At 41.9% G+C, this 13,317-nt stretch overlaps 1 protein-coding gene across 1 annotated transcript in view; it reads right to left on the bottom strand.

Moving 5' to 3' along the window:
* LOC112072008 (polymeric immunoglobulin receptor-like) overlaps positions 1–9,116 on the bottom strand; it is a 17,421-nt gene extending 8,305 nt beyond the window's left edge. Inside the window, exons 1-2 of the mRNA XM_070439602.1 lie at positions 9,026–9,116; positions 8,525–8,830 (exon numbers count right to left, since the gene is read on the bottom strand). Of these exons, the coding sequence (XP_070295703.1) occupies positions 8,525–8,830; positions 9,026–9,083 (364 nt within the window). The 5' untranslated portion in view covers positions 9,084–9,116. The remainder of the gene's footprint in view (positions 1–8,524; positions 8,831–9,025) is intronic.
* Between the last annotated feature and the right edge of the window lie 4,201 nt (positions 9,117–13,317).

Genomic DNA, 13,317 nt, shown 5'->3' with positions numbered 1-13,317 from the left:
TACAGCCCCTCAGTCCAGCCTCTCTCAGCCTATTGCGGCCGCCTAAGCACTGATGGAGGGATTAGTGAGCTCCTGGTGTTAACTCGGGCAGTTGTTGTGCCATTCCTGTACCGGTCCTTGCAGGTGTGAGTTCGATGTACCGATCCTGTGCAAGGTGTTGTTACAACCATCGTCTGCCACTGTGAGGACAGATCAATCTGCTCCTGTCCTTCTCCCTGTAGCGCTGTTCTAGCCATCTCACAGTACGGGCATTTTGCAATTTAGTTGCCCTGCGGCCACATACTGCACGTCCTATCGCTCCTTGCAGCATGCCTAAGGCACGTTCACGCAGCATGAGCAGGGACCTGGCATCTTCTTTTGGTGATTTTTCAGAGTCAGTAGAAAGGCCTCTTTAGTGTCCTAAGTTTTGTCATAACTGTGACCTGTAATGTGCCTTACCGTCTGTAAGCTTTAGTGTCTTACATGACGTTCTCACCAGGTGCATCGTTCATTAATTTCTTATTGGTCTCATGGACAAGCATGGAACTGGGTTTAACCCTTTACATTGAAAATCTTGAAGTTATTGAATTTTACAATTAATTCTTGGAAAAAGACGAGTCCAAAAAGGATGTTCTTTTTGGCTGAGTTTATAATCTTGTTTTGACCTACATGTACAGTATAGATCTGTCTTAGGGAATTTCAAGTGTTACCACATTTCTCATTCAAAATTTTTGTAATAAGGCTATTATAACTCGTTATTGTTTTGCGTTGACATTGCAGGTTTACATGCACTCCATAGACATTGCCTATGACTAGATACAAGCATGAAAGGATCTTACGGAGTGACAGATAAGTAGAACCATTTGTATCATGATATTCTTGTCCTCTATTGATTCTCCACCAACACACCTGTAATTCTCAGAGTCCCATGACGTTCAGTCAGTCATTGGTCACAATGAAATCTCTTGTTATGCATCAGAGATGAGTCTTACCACTGCTCTTAGGATGGTCAGTGCGTACTACATAAGAACATACAGCCCAACCTAATCCTTTTACCCAGTATTTCACATGTTGATGTGATTCAGATCGTACGACATGGAAGGTGATGGAGCCTCCTTCTGCACAGACACATTCTCTCACTGTAGACACATCAACACAAAACCACATTTTAAATTAGAGTTAACATTTAATAGAATCTTTACAAGGGAGCATGAAAAATCACATCGCTCTAACACTTTTAAACAGCTTGTTCATGATTCTGATTGATTATACAGTGTTTAAAGTGAGATTGACTCAAGGGACTTCACCCTTAATTCATAGAAATGTACCCTTACCTGCTGAGAGTCTGTAGAAGATGATGAGGAGCGAGGAGCGAGGGAGAATGAAGAGCCATGAGAGTTAGAATCTGGCCTGTTACGTTAAATGGCCCTAGCACAAATGTGTGTTCAAGGACCAAGCACCAGCCGATAATTACACTTCCAAATTCACAGACCTCACTTTAACTCTATTCCTGCTCTGTGGTGTTTACGATGCCCCCCTCAGTGAAGATAGAAACCATTGCAGCTATATAGACTAGTTTAGCCAAGACCTCTACAGACTCTCACTTTAAAACCAGGTCATGTTCAGGCTTCCCACAACCCGATCTGAGTGATTTACGTTCAACAAACTACTCTCTGTCTCTCGCCTCCTTCTATACAGAAATGTTACCAGCAAAGTGTGAAAGTTACAGTTAGCTCAGAATCTGCAAGCTTCAGCTAACTCATCCATGATGTCATGTTAATGCTGAGCTATACGTTCTGTTTTGCTCCAAACACAGCACACTACTTCAAGATACATAGAATTTCTCACTCAAAACTCACTGACCAGAGCTCACATCATTTGTACAAAGTATCTTGAGAGCAATATAAAATATCTTGTCAAAACATTCATTTACTTTTGTTATTTGTTATTGCTTCATTACTATTTTCACACATATGTGTAAAATTTCACAACCTACTTCACAACTCAAAACAGATCATCACGCCAGCTATTGTTTCCAAAACCTTTAAGCACTTTTCAATGATTACAACACAAAATCACACAGTAACTTTTTCACTAAACCTTAATCAGTGTTCATTCTGAAATACCTTTCAAATAAAGTAATTGCCTTTCACAATGCATCTTTCAATACTTTTCATTATGATTCTCTTCTCATTCGTTTAAAACATTTGACCCTCACATAAACCCACGTCGCCTTAATGGTTAATCATTAACTCGTTGGTAAACCTAATATTTGAATCTGGTTGGTCTCTACTACATCATGGATTTGAAACAACAGAAATAAATGCGTGTTTGTATAGTATAAACATCTAAATGACCAAGAATAATACATCATAGCCATACATAATGACTATTCGTGATTGCTAACAATTGGGTCAACATATAAAAGGTGTGTTGTGAACACTTTCTTTGAACCATGGACAGATAGAGAGAAGGAGAACGTTAAGAAATCCAAAACTTGTGGACAAGCGCCCGTCAAAGAGTCCAAAAAGGGGGCATGGACCGCCATCCAAAGAGGTCAAAGAGGTTAGGTATCTAATGAAGTCCGGCCATTTTGTTGACCTTGGTGTTAAACAGAGCCTTGCTGGCAGGACAGCTTCCATATTAGTTCAGCCCATATCTGAAAAGATCCAACTGTCAATAACATATTGAATGCATGTAAATTCACAAAAACATGGTAGAGTATTCCTACAGTATCAACTTATTGACAGTCACTCTGTTTCTACCTTTCAGAATTGACAGAAGACCCCATGGTGGTGGCTGTTGCTGACCGTCCAGCAGTAGTGGGCCGTGGTGGAAATGGTGAGGCCGGAATGACCATACGCTGTCTGAAATTGAAGCAGCCATTGGAGAAGAACGATACACCATTGCCAATGTGCATCCATCAGCCTACCAACAATCGCACCTATGAAGAGGCACCAGGTTACTGGTAATGCAAACCGGGAGTGTTGGTTTTTCAATAGGACCGGGAGAAAACAATGGCCGCCTTTCTCTGTGCGCAAAAACTCACTCTGAGAAGGCCCCCCACTATCCACTTACGCATGTGATCGTGCATCGCTCATTTTCCAAAATCTCTTAATGAAATTAGGCAGCCCTGTCAAGTGAGGGGTCAGTTATTCATTGTGGGACAATGTCAGATTCCACCATGCAGAGGTTGTTCAGCATGGTTTCTGTCCCATCCCCAGTTTGTGAACCCCTATACCTGCCCCCAATACTCTCCTGTCCTCAGCCCTGTTGAGGATTTATTGTCAGCATGGAGGTGAAGGTGTACGGTCACCATCCCCATTGAGAGTGCCACCCTCCTTCTGCCATGGAGAGCAGGCTACGACATCCAAATTCAGAACAATGTCTTCATTGATCACAACCTTTATTTACACATGGATATTATGGAAAGTTAAAATTTCTGACATTTTGTTGGGAATGTAGTGTAGCCTAATGAAAAAAGTGTAACCAATGTAAATTTACAGTACTGTAGCATATTACTTTCAGGACTTCTGAAGGCGATGGAAAACATATTCTGCCATTGTTTGCTATTAGATTAACATTGGTAGTTAAAATGACTAATTTTCATTATGTTGGAGTTTTGTGATTAAACCAAATGTAAAGTGTTTAGTAATTTCTACAACACTAAGAGCCATTTGACACCAGATTCATAAAATAAAATTATAACCAAAACGGCAAACGTTATAGTGTGTGTTGTTTAACCTGGTTGTGGTTGTGGTGTTGTGTGTGACCTTGTGGTGTTGTGGTTGGTGTGTGTGCTGTGTGTGTGTGTGTTGTGTGTGTTGGTGAAGGGTTGTGTGTGTTGTCACGGCGAACTTCGACCGATGCAGGCTCTCCTTCCCGTGTCGGTGGCGCTCGGCAGGTCGTCGTCACCGGCCTATTAGCTGCCACTTATCCTTTTCTCCCCCCTTCCCATGTTTTGATTTGGGTCACCTGTTTGTATTAGTGTTAATTAGTTGGGCTATAGTCAAGCCGGCCCGGCACGTTTCTTTTGTGCGATTGTTTTTTTGTAAAGTAGTGGTGTTGGTTTTTGCTACGTGTAATTGACTGACTGTGTTCAGTCTTCCCCCCGTGTCTGAGGGTTGGTTAAGAAGTACACCCGTTGTTAGTAGGGTGCCTAGATTAGTCCGTGTTCATTAAAGAACATTTGATATTTGACACCTGCTGTTTCCTGCCTTTGACTTCACACTCCCGACACCCAGGCCTTACAGATGTTGTTTGTGTGTTGTAGTGTGTTTTTATCCCCCCAAACCAACACTACATTTTTATCACAATATATTCTCTCAGATACAGACCAGTCACTTAAAAAACATACTAATAATATTTGAGTAGGGGAGAGTGAGATAAAGTTGTCACACGGGATAAGTTGATCAAACTGTAGCATACCTCCAACACTAGATCCTACTATACTACACAAAATCAAATACTACTTTGTGGAACTAACATGTTCAATGGTCAAACTTCCTGATTCAGATGTAGAGCTCGAAAGGTCACTCTACTCTGAGTGAGCACAAGTTCTTATTTTTCCTTCCAAAGTTAAAAAATTGGCACTTAACATTGATTAAGCAATAAAAACTTGTATAGGTATGAATGTACAAAATCGTAATTTTGCCGCGGCTCTTGCAGACAAGGGAAACTCACTACTTCCAAGGTCTCAGAGCAAAGTGACATAACCGATGAAAGGCTATTAGCGCGCACCACCGCTAACTAGCTAGCCATTTCACAATCCGTTACATATTATACGTATAGCTTAGAAGCCAGCGACATATCCTGGCTACACAAGACAGGCTTCTTTTGGTGTGTGGTGTGTGTGTGTGTTTGTGTGTGGTGTGTGTGTGGTGGTGGAGGTGTTTGTGTGTGGTAGTGTGGTGTGTGTGTTGTTGTTGGTGTGTGTGTTGGGTGTGTGTTGTTGGGATATGCGTATGCATAACTAACCCTAGTGTGTGCTGTTGTTTTAGCTGTGTTAAGTGCATGCAGGCATGCGGGTGTGTGTGTTGAGTTTGACTCCACACTAAAACATGCCCAACACTACTATGAATGACTCAGTAAATCCCACACCACAACTACATACGTTCATTATACAAAGTTGTCAAAGAGAATAGCTTTTATAGTGTCTGACTAGGGTTTAATTGATGCGATTGTAATATGAGTAGTGGCAACAAAGGATTCTAGTTAGACAGGAGGGGGCTGTGTGATAGTATAGCCTGGTAAATTAGACTAGTAGCTATGTAATGGCATTGAGGAAAGTGTTTTGAAGGAAAGAATGTTAAAAGACAGTGAAAAGACAGAAGGAGAAGTGAACAGATAAATTCGACTGGATGTTAGCATCAATTATTAAAAGAAAGACATTTAAATGGCAGCAGTCTCATCGCTGCATTAAGAAATACCAGAGACAACATGTAAACCAGTATCAGACCAGACCTAATAGCGCTCTACCAATACTATGTAGGGCATTCGCTATAACAGACTAGCCACGGACATGTATTATTTTAATGACCTCTGTAGTTTTGGATAATGCAGCTTGTTATCGTTCATTTGTCATTATATAAAGTGATCATCTGATTACTAATTTTTGTTATCTTTTGTATATGTCGCAAAGTAGACTGTGTCAGAAAGAATTGCCTACCCCAGTTTTTTCTTGATGCGTGCACACCAGCTGAAGTTCGCCGCCAATGTGGCCAGAAAAAGAAATACCCCAGCTACGCAGTGTTTATCCAGGCTCTTTAAAGCTGCACCAACGCTGTCGCTGAGAAAGCCAGAGGCAACTAGCCCTTTCAGGCAAGTAAGCTTCAAGAGAAAATGTTAACACTTTCTTCGTCACTGTAGCAGTAAGGCTACAGAGATCATCAATTTGGACCAGGAGACATTATGAATGTTGATGGTACTGGGGTGGACCACTGTACATAAAACCTACAACAAGTTGGGCAGACGATTCAAGTCACTGACTCCCTCGTCTCAAAGGGTGGTATACCCTCTTCAATTCCATGCCTGTGCTGTTTCAGCCCACAGAATAGTATGTCTCCATATTTTATATATGACCCCCTGTCAAACTTCGCAATCATTTCCTGACAAGACGCCACCTGGGCAGCACAGAGAGGCAAATCACTCATGGGTGGATGAAACAGCTGCACTTTGTTGACTTTCCTGAAACATTTCGACGAGCATACGAAGTGTCAAAGAGAAAGCCCTGTTTTACTCAACCTTTGGACAAAACCACAAGTTCTCATCTGTCCATTTGCATGGACTCCAAGTATGCCCAAAGAAAATGGCATAATTATGCTGTCATTTCCCACCCCATTACTTTCATCGCTTCCAACCTTAACAGTTCGGTTTCTACGGGCGCTAAAGAGGCCACATTCAAAACACTGCTGGGAGGCGGGAGGGAAGGGAACAAGTTCCCGGCGTCCTTACAAAAAAAATCTAATAATGGCAATCTTCCCTGAAGTTTCCTGGGACAATGTCAATTTATGACATGTGTTCCTGGATTTTGGCGAATCGCCTATCCGTCTGGCTTGCAACTCCCTGTTGAACATTTTAACCAGGTCACTTGGCTTCATTTAGGGTCAGTGCTGGGGTACAATTTTCGTTACACATAAGGGATTGTGCCATTTGCATGAGAAAACTGCAGATTGCGCCGCCTATTTGCAGATCTCCCCACTTTTATCAGAACCCCAACAGCACCTTATGCCAAGGCTCCTCCCAAGCTACAACCAATGGCCCTGCAGGCCCCAGCACTATTTCCAGCCCTTGCCAGCCCCAGCACCAACCTGCCAGACCTCCCCAAGCACTATTTCCAGCCTCGCACCCAGGCGCCGCCTGGTACACCAGCGTGTGGCCCGGGTTCACCCAAACCTTGCCAGGTCCCCAGCACCAATTTGCGGCTTCGGGGCGCTCTGATTCATGCAGTCCGAACGCAAGCCCTAGTGCACCAGCCTAAGCGCTACTATAAAGGCTCACGACAACCAGACCTTGAGCCCCCAAATGTTCTTTGAATCGCTTTAGCACTTTAGCGCATCCCTTGTGCCCGAACCAAATTGCTGCTTGCTGACAGTGACTACCAACTCCAGAGGACATCTTGCATATCCAAAAGCGTGGCCCCCTAAAAAACCCAATGACATTGTTCCAAGAGGAACAGAAAAAACCCGGTGCCCATCAGCAATTTTCAGTGAACACTCCAAGTTCGGCGAAGGCAGTAGGGCGAAAAGAAGCTGATCGTGCAAACAAGAATTAAGGTCATATTTTTAAAGATCTTCGCTATAAAAAGCTCAGATATTACCCGCGAAGAAAGGAAGCAGGGTGTGGGGGGGAGGGGGATAGCTCGAACACATCTGTATCCGCAGATCCAAACAACGAAAGCAGCAAAAAACGAAAAATCGTTAGAAAAGAATCATTCATCAGAGGAAGAGGACCGTTCCTTCGCGCTCATCATTATGTGATCCGATTTCAAAGCATAGCCTTTCGCAAAAGGAGACTTGGCGTGAAGGTGTTGAGATTGCAAACAAATGGCCCATGAGGCTTGCAACCTTTCAGCCAGGCAATTTATGTGTGCCAGAACTGTGAACTCTGGAAGCATGAGTCCGATTAGTCAGATACGGATGTACGTCATGTAGGCTGTTAACAAAACTGTGCATTAGGCATTAGTGGTGTGTGTTAAACACCATGTCTGTTTGTTAAGACTTTTAAACATGTAAACAAATACGTGCCAGTTATTACTATTCCATCCGATCCAACAATTACCTGATCTATGTGCACGCCAGAGAACATTCGATTTAAGTAAAGTGGTTGTGCCACTAAATTAATATGTGCTCTGCCAGCATCATTGTTTGAAGTTATGAAAAGGCACCGAATTTGGGACCATATCTCTAGCATGATTTGTTTTTATTTTGAGTCCTTTAATGAAGATGAATTTGTTTTGAATATGAAATTAAAGATCAATATTCCACAATTAATTAGTAGTGTTCTTCATTATGTTGTAATCCAAAAGAGTGACAAAGTTAACCCGACGTACGAAGGGCGGTTTGACCAAATTACCAGCTGATGGTCACAAATTGTCACAAGTGACTTTGTATAAGACTTATTTTTTATCAAATTCAAGATTCTCGGAGGAATTGAACTTCTTATATATTGTGATTTTGAACACATAAAGGCTAAGTCAAACGGTAGAATTGAAGTTTAACCAAGGTAAGAGATCGGGGTATTTCTTCCTGGCGTCCAACAGGAAAATTCCTATCAGTTATTATAAAAGTAAGGTTATAATGTTCGGAATATGAACGTTTTTTCAATTAATTATAAATAGTGCTAGACAAGTAGGTCTTTCTAAGGTTAATTGGAAGCAGTTGTCGTGACCCGTTACAGAATTTCAGAGTGGTTACACATTTCTCATTTCATTTGTTGTAATAGGCTATTTATAACTGCGTTATTGTTTTGCGTTTGACATTGCAGGTTTACATGCCACTCCATAGGACATTGCTAKGACTAGATACAAGCAGTGAAGRGATCTTACCTGGAGTGACAGATAGGTWGAACYRTTGTATCATGATATCTGGTCCTCTATTGATCTCCACAACACACCTGTAATTCTCAGAGTCCCATGACGTCAGGTCAGTCATGGTCACARTGAAGATTCTCTTGTTGATGTCATCAGAGATTGAGGTCTTACCACTGCTCTTAGGATGGTCAGTGCGTACTACATAAGAACATACATCCCAACCTAATCCTTTACACCAGTATTTCACATGGTTGATGTGATTCAGATCATAGCGACATGGGAAGGTGATGGAGCCTCCTGTCTGCACAGACACATGCCCCACTGTGGACACATCGACACAAAACACATTTAAATTAGAGTTAACATTTAATAGAATCTTTACAGAGGGAAAATGTAAAAATCACATCGCTCCAACACTTTTAAACAGCTTGTTCATGATTCTGATTGATTATACAGTGTTTAAAGTGAATTGACTCAGGGGACTTCACCCTTAATTCATAGAAATGTTACCCTTACCTGCTGAGAGTCTGTAGAAGATGATGAGGAGGAGGAGGAGGGAGAGATGAAGAGCCATGAGAGTTAGAATCTGCCTGTTACGTTAAATGGGCCTGAGCACAAATATGTGTCAAGGACCAAGGCACCAGCGATAATTACTACTTCCAAATGTTCACAGACCTCACTTTAACTCTCTTCCTGCTTCTGTGTGTGTGTACATGCCCCCCTCAGTGGAAGATAGGAACCATTGCAGTATATAGACTAGTTTAAGGCCAAGACCTCTACAGACTCTCACTTTAAACCAGGTTCATGGTTCAGGATTCCCACAACCCAGTCTGATGTGATTTTACGTTCAACAGAACACTCTCTGTCTCTCGCCTCCTTCTATACAGGAAATGTACAGCAAAAGTTTGAAAGTTACAGTAGCTCAGAATGCTGCAAGCTTCAGCTAAACTCATTCCATGATGTCAAGTTAAATGCTGAGCTATACGTTCTGCTATTGGCTCCAACACAGCAAACTACTTCAGATACATCAGAATTTCACACTCAAACTCACAGACAGAGCTCACATCATGTTGTGACAAATTATCTTGAGAGCAATAAAATATCTTTCAAAACATTCATTACTTTTTATTTGTTATTGCTTTCATTACTATTTTCACACATATGTGGTAAAATTTCACAACTCTACTTCACAACTCAAAACAGATCATCACGCAGGCTATTGTTTCAAAACTTTAAGCACTTTTTCAATTGAGTACAACACAAAATCACACAGTAACTTTTTCACTAAACCTAATCAGTGTTTCATCTAGAAATACCTTTCAAATAAAGTAATTGCCTTTCACAATGCAATTCTTTCAATACTTTTCATATGATTCTCTTCTCATTCGTTTAAAGACATTTGACCATCACATAACCCACGTCGCTTAATGGTTAATCACTTAACCGTTTGGTAAACCTATATATTTGAATCTGGTTGGTCTACTACATATGGATTTTGAGAACAACAGAAATAAATGCGTGTTTGTATAGTATAAACATCTAAATGACAAGAATAATACATCATAGCCATACATAATGACTATTCGTGATTGCTACAATTGGTCAACATATAAAAGGTGTGTGTGAACACTTTCTTTGAACATGGAGCAGATAGAGAGGAAGGGAGAGTAAGAAATCAAAGAACTTGTGGACAAGGGGCCCCGTCAAAGAGGTCAAAAAGGTGGGCATGGACGCCATCAAAGAGGTCAAAGAGGTAGGTATCTAATGAAGTCCGGCCATTTTTGTTGACCTTGTGGTAAACAGAGGCCTTGCCATGGCAGAAGCTTCCATATTAGTTCACCCATATCTGAAAAGATCAACTGTCAATAACATATTGTAATGCATGTAAATTCACAAAACATGTTANTAGACATATACCTACATTCCTCAGGTCAACTTGAACAATAATGTTAATACCAGTTACCAGACAAGGAACTAGTTACAAGGAAATGAAACGAGATCACCAGTCATGTAGTTTGTGAAAGCCGGCATTTTCTGAGTGTCTCATCATTACTGAGAACTACCTATTCTACTTTACTGATTTGTAAGAGTTGCAGGGATCTTACCTGGAGTGACAGATAGGTAGAACCATTGTATCATGCTATCTATTCCTCCATTGATCTCCACAACACACCTGTAGGTATTAGAATCCTCTGGCTCAAGATCAGTCATTATCACAGTGAAGACTCTCTGGGCGATGTAATCAGAGATTGAGGCCCTATCAGTGCTCTTAGGATGGTCAGTGCGTACTACAGAGGAGCAACGAWTCCAATCATACCCTTTACACCAGTATTTCACATGGTTTATGTAATACTGATCATAGCTACATGGGATGGTGATGGAGCCTCCTGCCTGCACAGACACATGCCTCCCTGTGGACATATCAACACAAAACACATTTAGGTTTGAATACAATAGAATCTGCTCTGCAGAAAACAAAACCCCATTGCTTATGAACTATAAAACAGCTTGTTAATGATTGAGATTTATTACAGTGTTTACGGTGAATTGACCCACTGGACTTCAGACCTTCATAGAAACATGTTTCACATACCTGCTGAGACTCTGTAGAAGATGATGAAGAGGAGGAGGAAGGAGAGATGGTTATCCATGTGAGGGTTTGAGTCTGCCTGTAATATTAAATGTTATCTGAGCATAAATGTGTGTCAAGGAACAAGGCACCAGCCAGAATGACTCTACTTCCTAATGTAGAGACACTGTCTGTAACTCTCTTCCTGCTTCTGTTTGTGTGTACATTCCCCCCTCAGTGGCAGACATTAACTATTGCATAAAATGGACTAATTTAACCCCATAATCATAGTCACTAAAATATATTTCAGCTTTCTCTAAGGGTTTTGGGAACAAGAGTCACTACTACCCTCTTACTTTCTACTGGAACATAGGTCACTAATGATTACAAAGATTTGGTAATTGGGCAACATGCACCATATTTCCATTGGCAAAATTCTATATTTCACTATATAAGAAACTACATGATAAATGTCCTGTATATGCGGAACATTGATAGATGTGAGGGGTCATGTGCTACAGAGATGTAGTGATGGGTACTAGACCAAGACCTCCACGGACTCTCACTTTAAACCAGGTAGAAGGTTCAGGGTCCTCTGGACCACAACCCAGTCTGATGTGGTTTTACGTTCAACAAGAACACTCTCTGTCTCTCTCCCCCTTCTATACAGGAAGTGAACCCTGGTCATGTACAGCTCATAACCACAGATGTCCTCCAAAGGGAAAGTGCTAAATTTAGCTCAGGAAGCTGCATTAACTCTCAAACTCACAGAGCACAGAGCTCACATCATGTTTCATCATATTTTTTGTATTGCTTTCATGCTATTTTCACACATCTGTGTTAACATTTCACAACTTTTAGTACAAAACTTAAAACAAATGCTGTTTTAACAAACTTTAAGCACCTTTTCATTGACTAAATACAACCACACAAAATCACACAGTAACTTTTTCACCAAACCTAATCAGTTTCATCTAGAAATATCTTTCATATAAAGTAATTGCCTTTCACAATACAATGCCCAATACTTTTCATATTTTATCTTCTAATTTGTTTAAATACATTTGACCATCACTTAACCTTCCTGTTGTGTTCGTTTCATGTTAATTAATTGTGTTCCCGGTCCAAAATGACTTCCCATTATAGCTGATTATAAATCCATAATAATACATATATATCACCTAATGTTGTGTTAGATCTTTTTATCAGCTTAAGTTCTTGTGAACATTACAAGTTTTGAACTTATATTGCTATTTATGGCCTGTAGGCCTCATACAACTCGTTTTTGAAAAAAAGCATAATGTATGGATTATTTTGACTATAACAAATACTCAGATGAAAACATATTGTATTTATCCAGACTACTTTGTGTCAAAGTTTAACAAGGACTCTCTCCTCCTCAACAGTGTCACGATCAAAGATATGATCAAGAGCCTCACATACAGTATATAGTTTGGTCATTGTGCTGCCACAGAATGAATTGTGAGCAAGGCCTGTGTGTGCCTGCTCCTCGCACTTGCCCTGAAGTGCGTGTCACCAGTCCGTGCCACCTGTGCCGGCTCCACGCACCAGGCTTCCGGCGGACGGTCCCAGTCAGAGCTTTCCGGGCGACGGTCCCCAGTCCAGCTCCGGCGAGCCCACGTCCAGAGCTCCGGCGACGGTTCCCCAGTCCAGAGCTTCTGCGACGTCCCAGTCCAGACCTTCCGGCGACGGTCCCCAGCCCAAACTTCCAGCGACGGTCCCCGTCCGAGCTTCTGGACGGTCCTCAGTCCAGACCATCCGGCGACGGTCCCCAGCCAGAACTCCAGGACGGTCCCCAGTTCCAGAGCTTCTGGCGACGGTCCTCAGTCCAGATCTTCCGGCGACGGTTCCCAGCCCAGAACTCCGGCGACGGTCCCCAGTCAGAGGCTTCGGCCCGGGACGTCCCCAGTCCAGAGCTTCCGGCGACGGTCCCCAGTCCCAGAGCTTCTGCGACGGTCCACAGTACGGAACCTCCGGTGACGGTCCACAGTTACGGAACCTCCTTGTGACGGTCCACAGGTCCGGAACCTCCTGCGACACAATTCAGCGTGATATTCAATTTTTAAATTAAACAAAATTACTTCAGTTGGATTCTGTTGAATTTGAAAAACTCATTCCATTTTTGGTTATCAACTGGTCTCTCATTACTTACTAATGATGGGTCAGTCTGTGTTGTGGTCAGTTGATTAACGGGAGATGATTGATGGTAGAAGAGGGG

This window comes from Salvelinus sp. IW2-2015, unplaced genomic scaffold (assembly GCF_002910315.2).
Source record: "Salvelinus sp. IW2-2015 unplaced genomic scaffold, ASM291031v2 Un_scaffold1798, whole genome shotgun sequence".
NCBI lineage: Eukaryota > Metazoa > Chordata > Actinopteri > Salmoniformes > Salmonidae > Salvelinus > Salvelinus sp. IW2-2015.
This window is presented reverse-complemented; position numbering and strand designations above follow the sequence as displayed.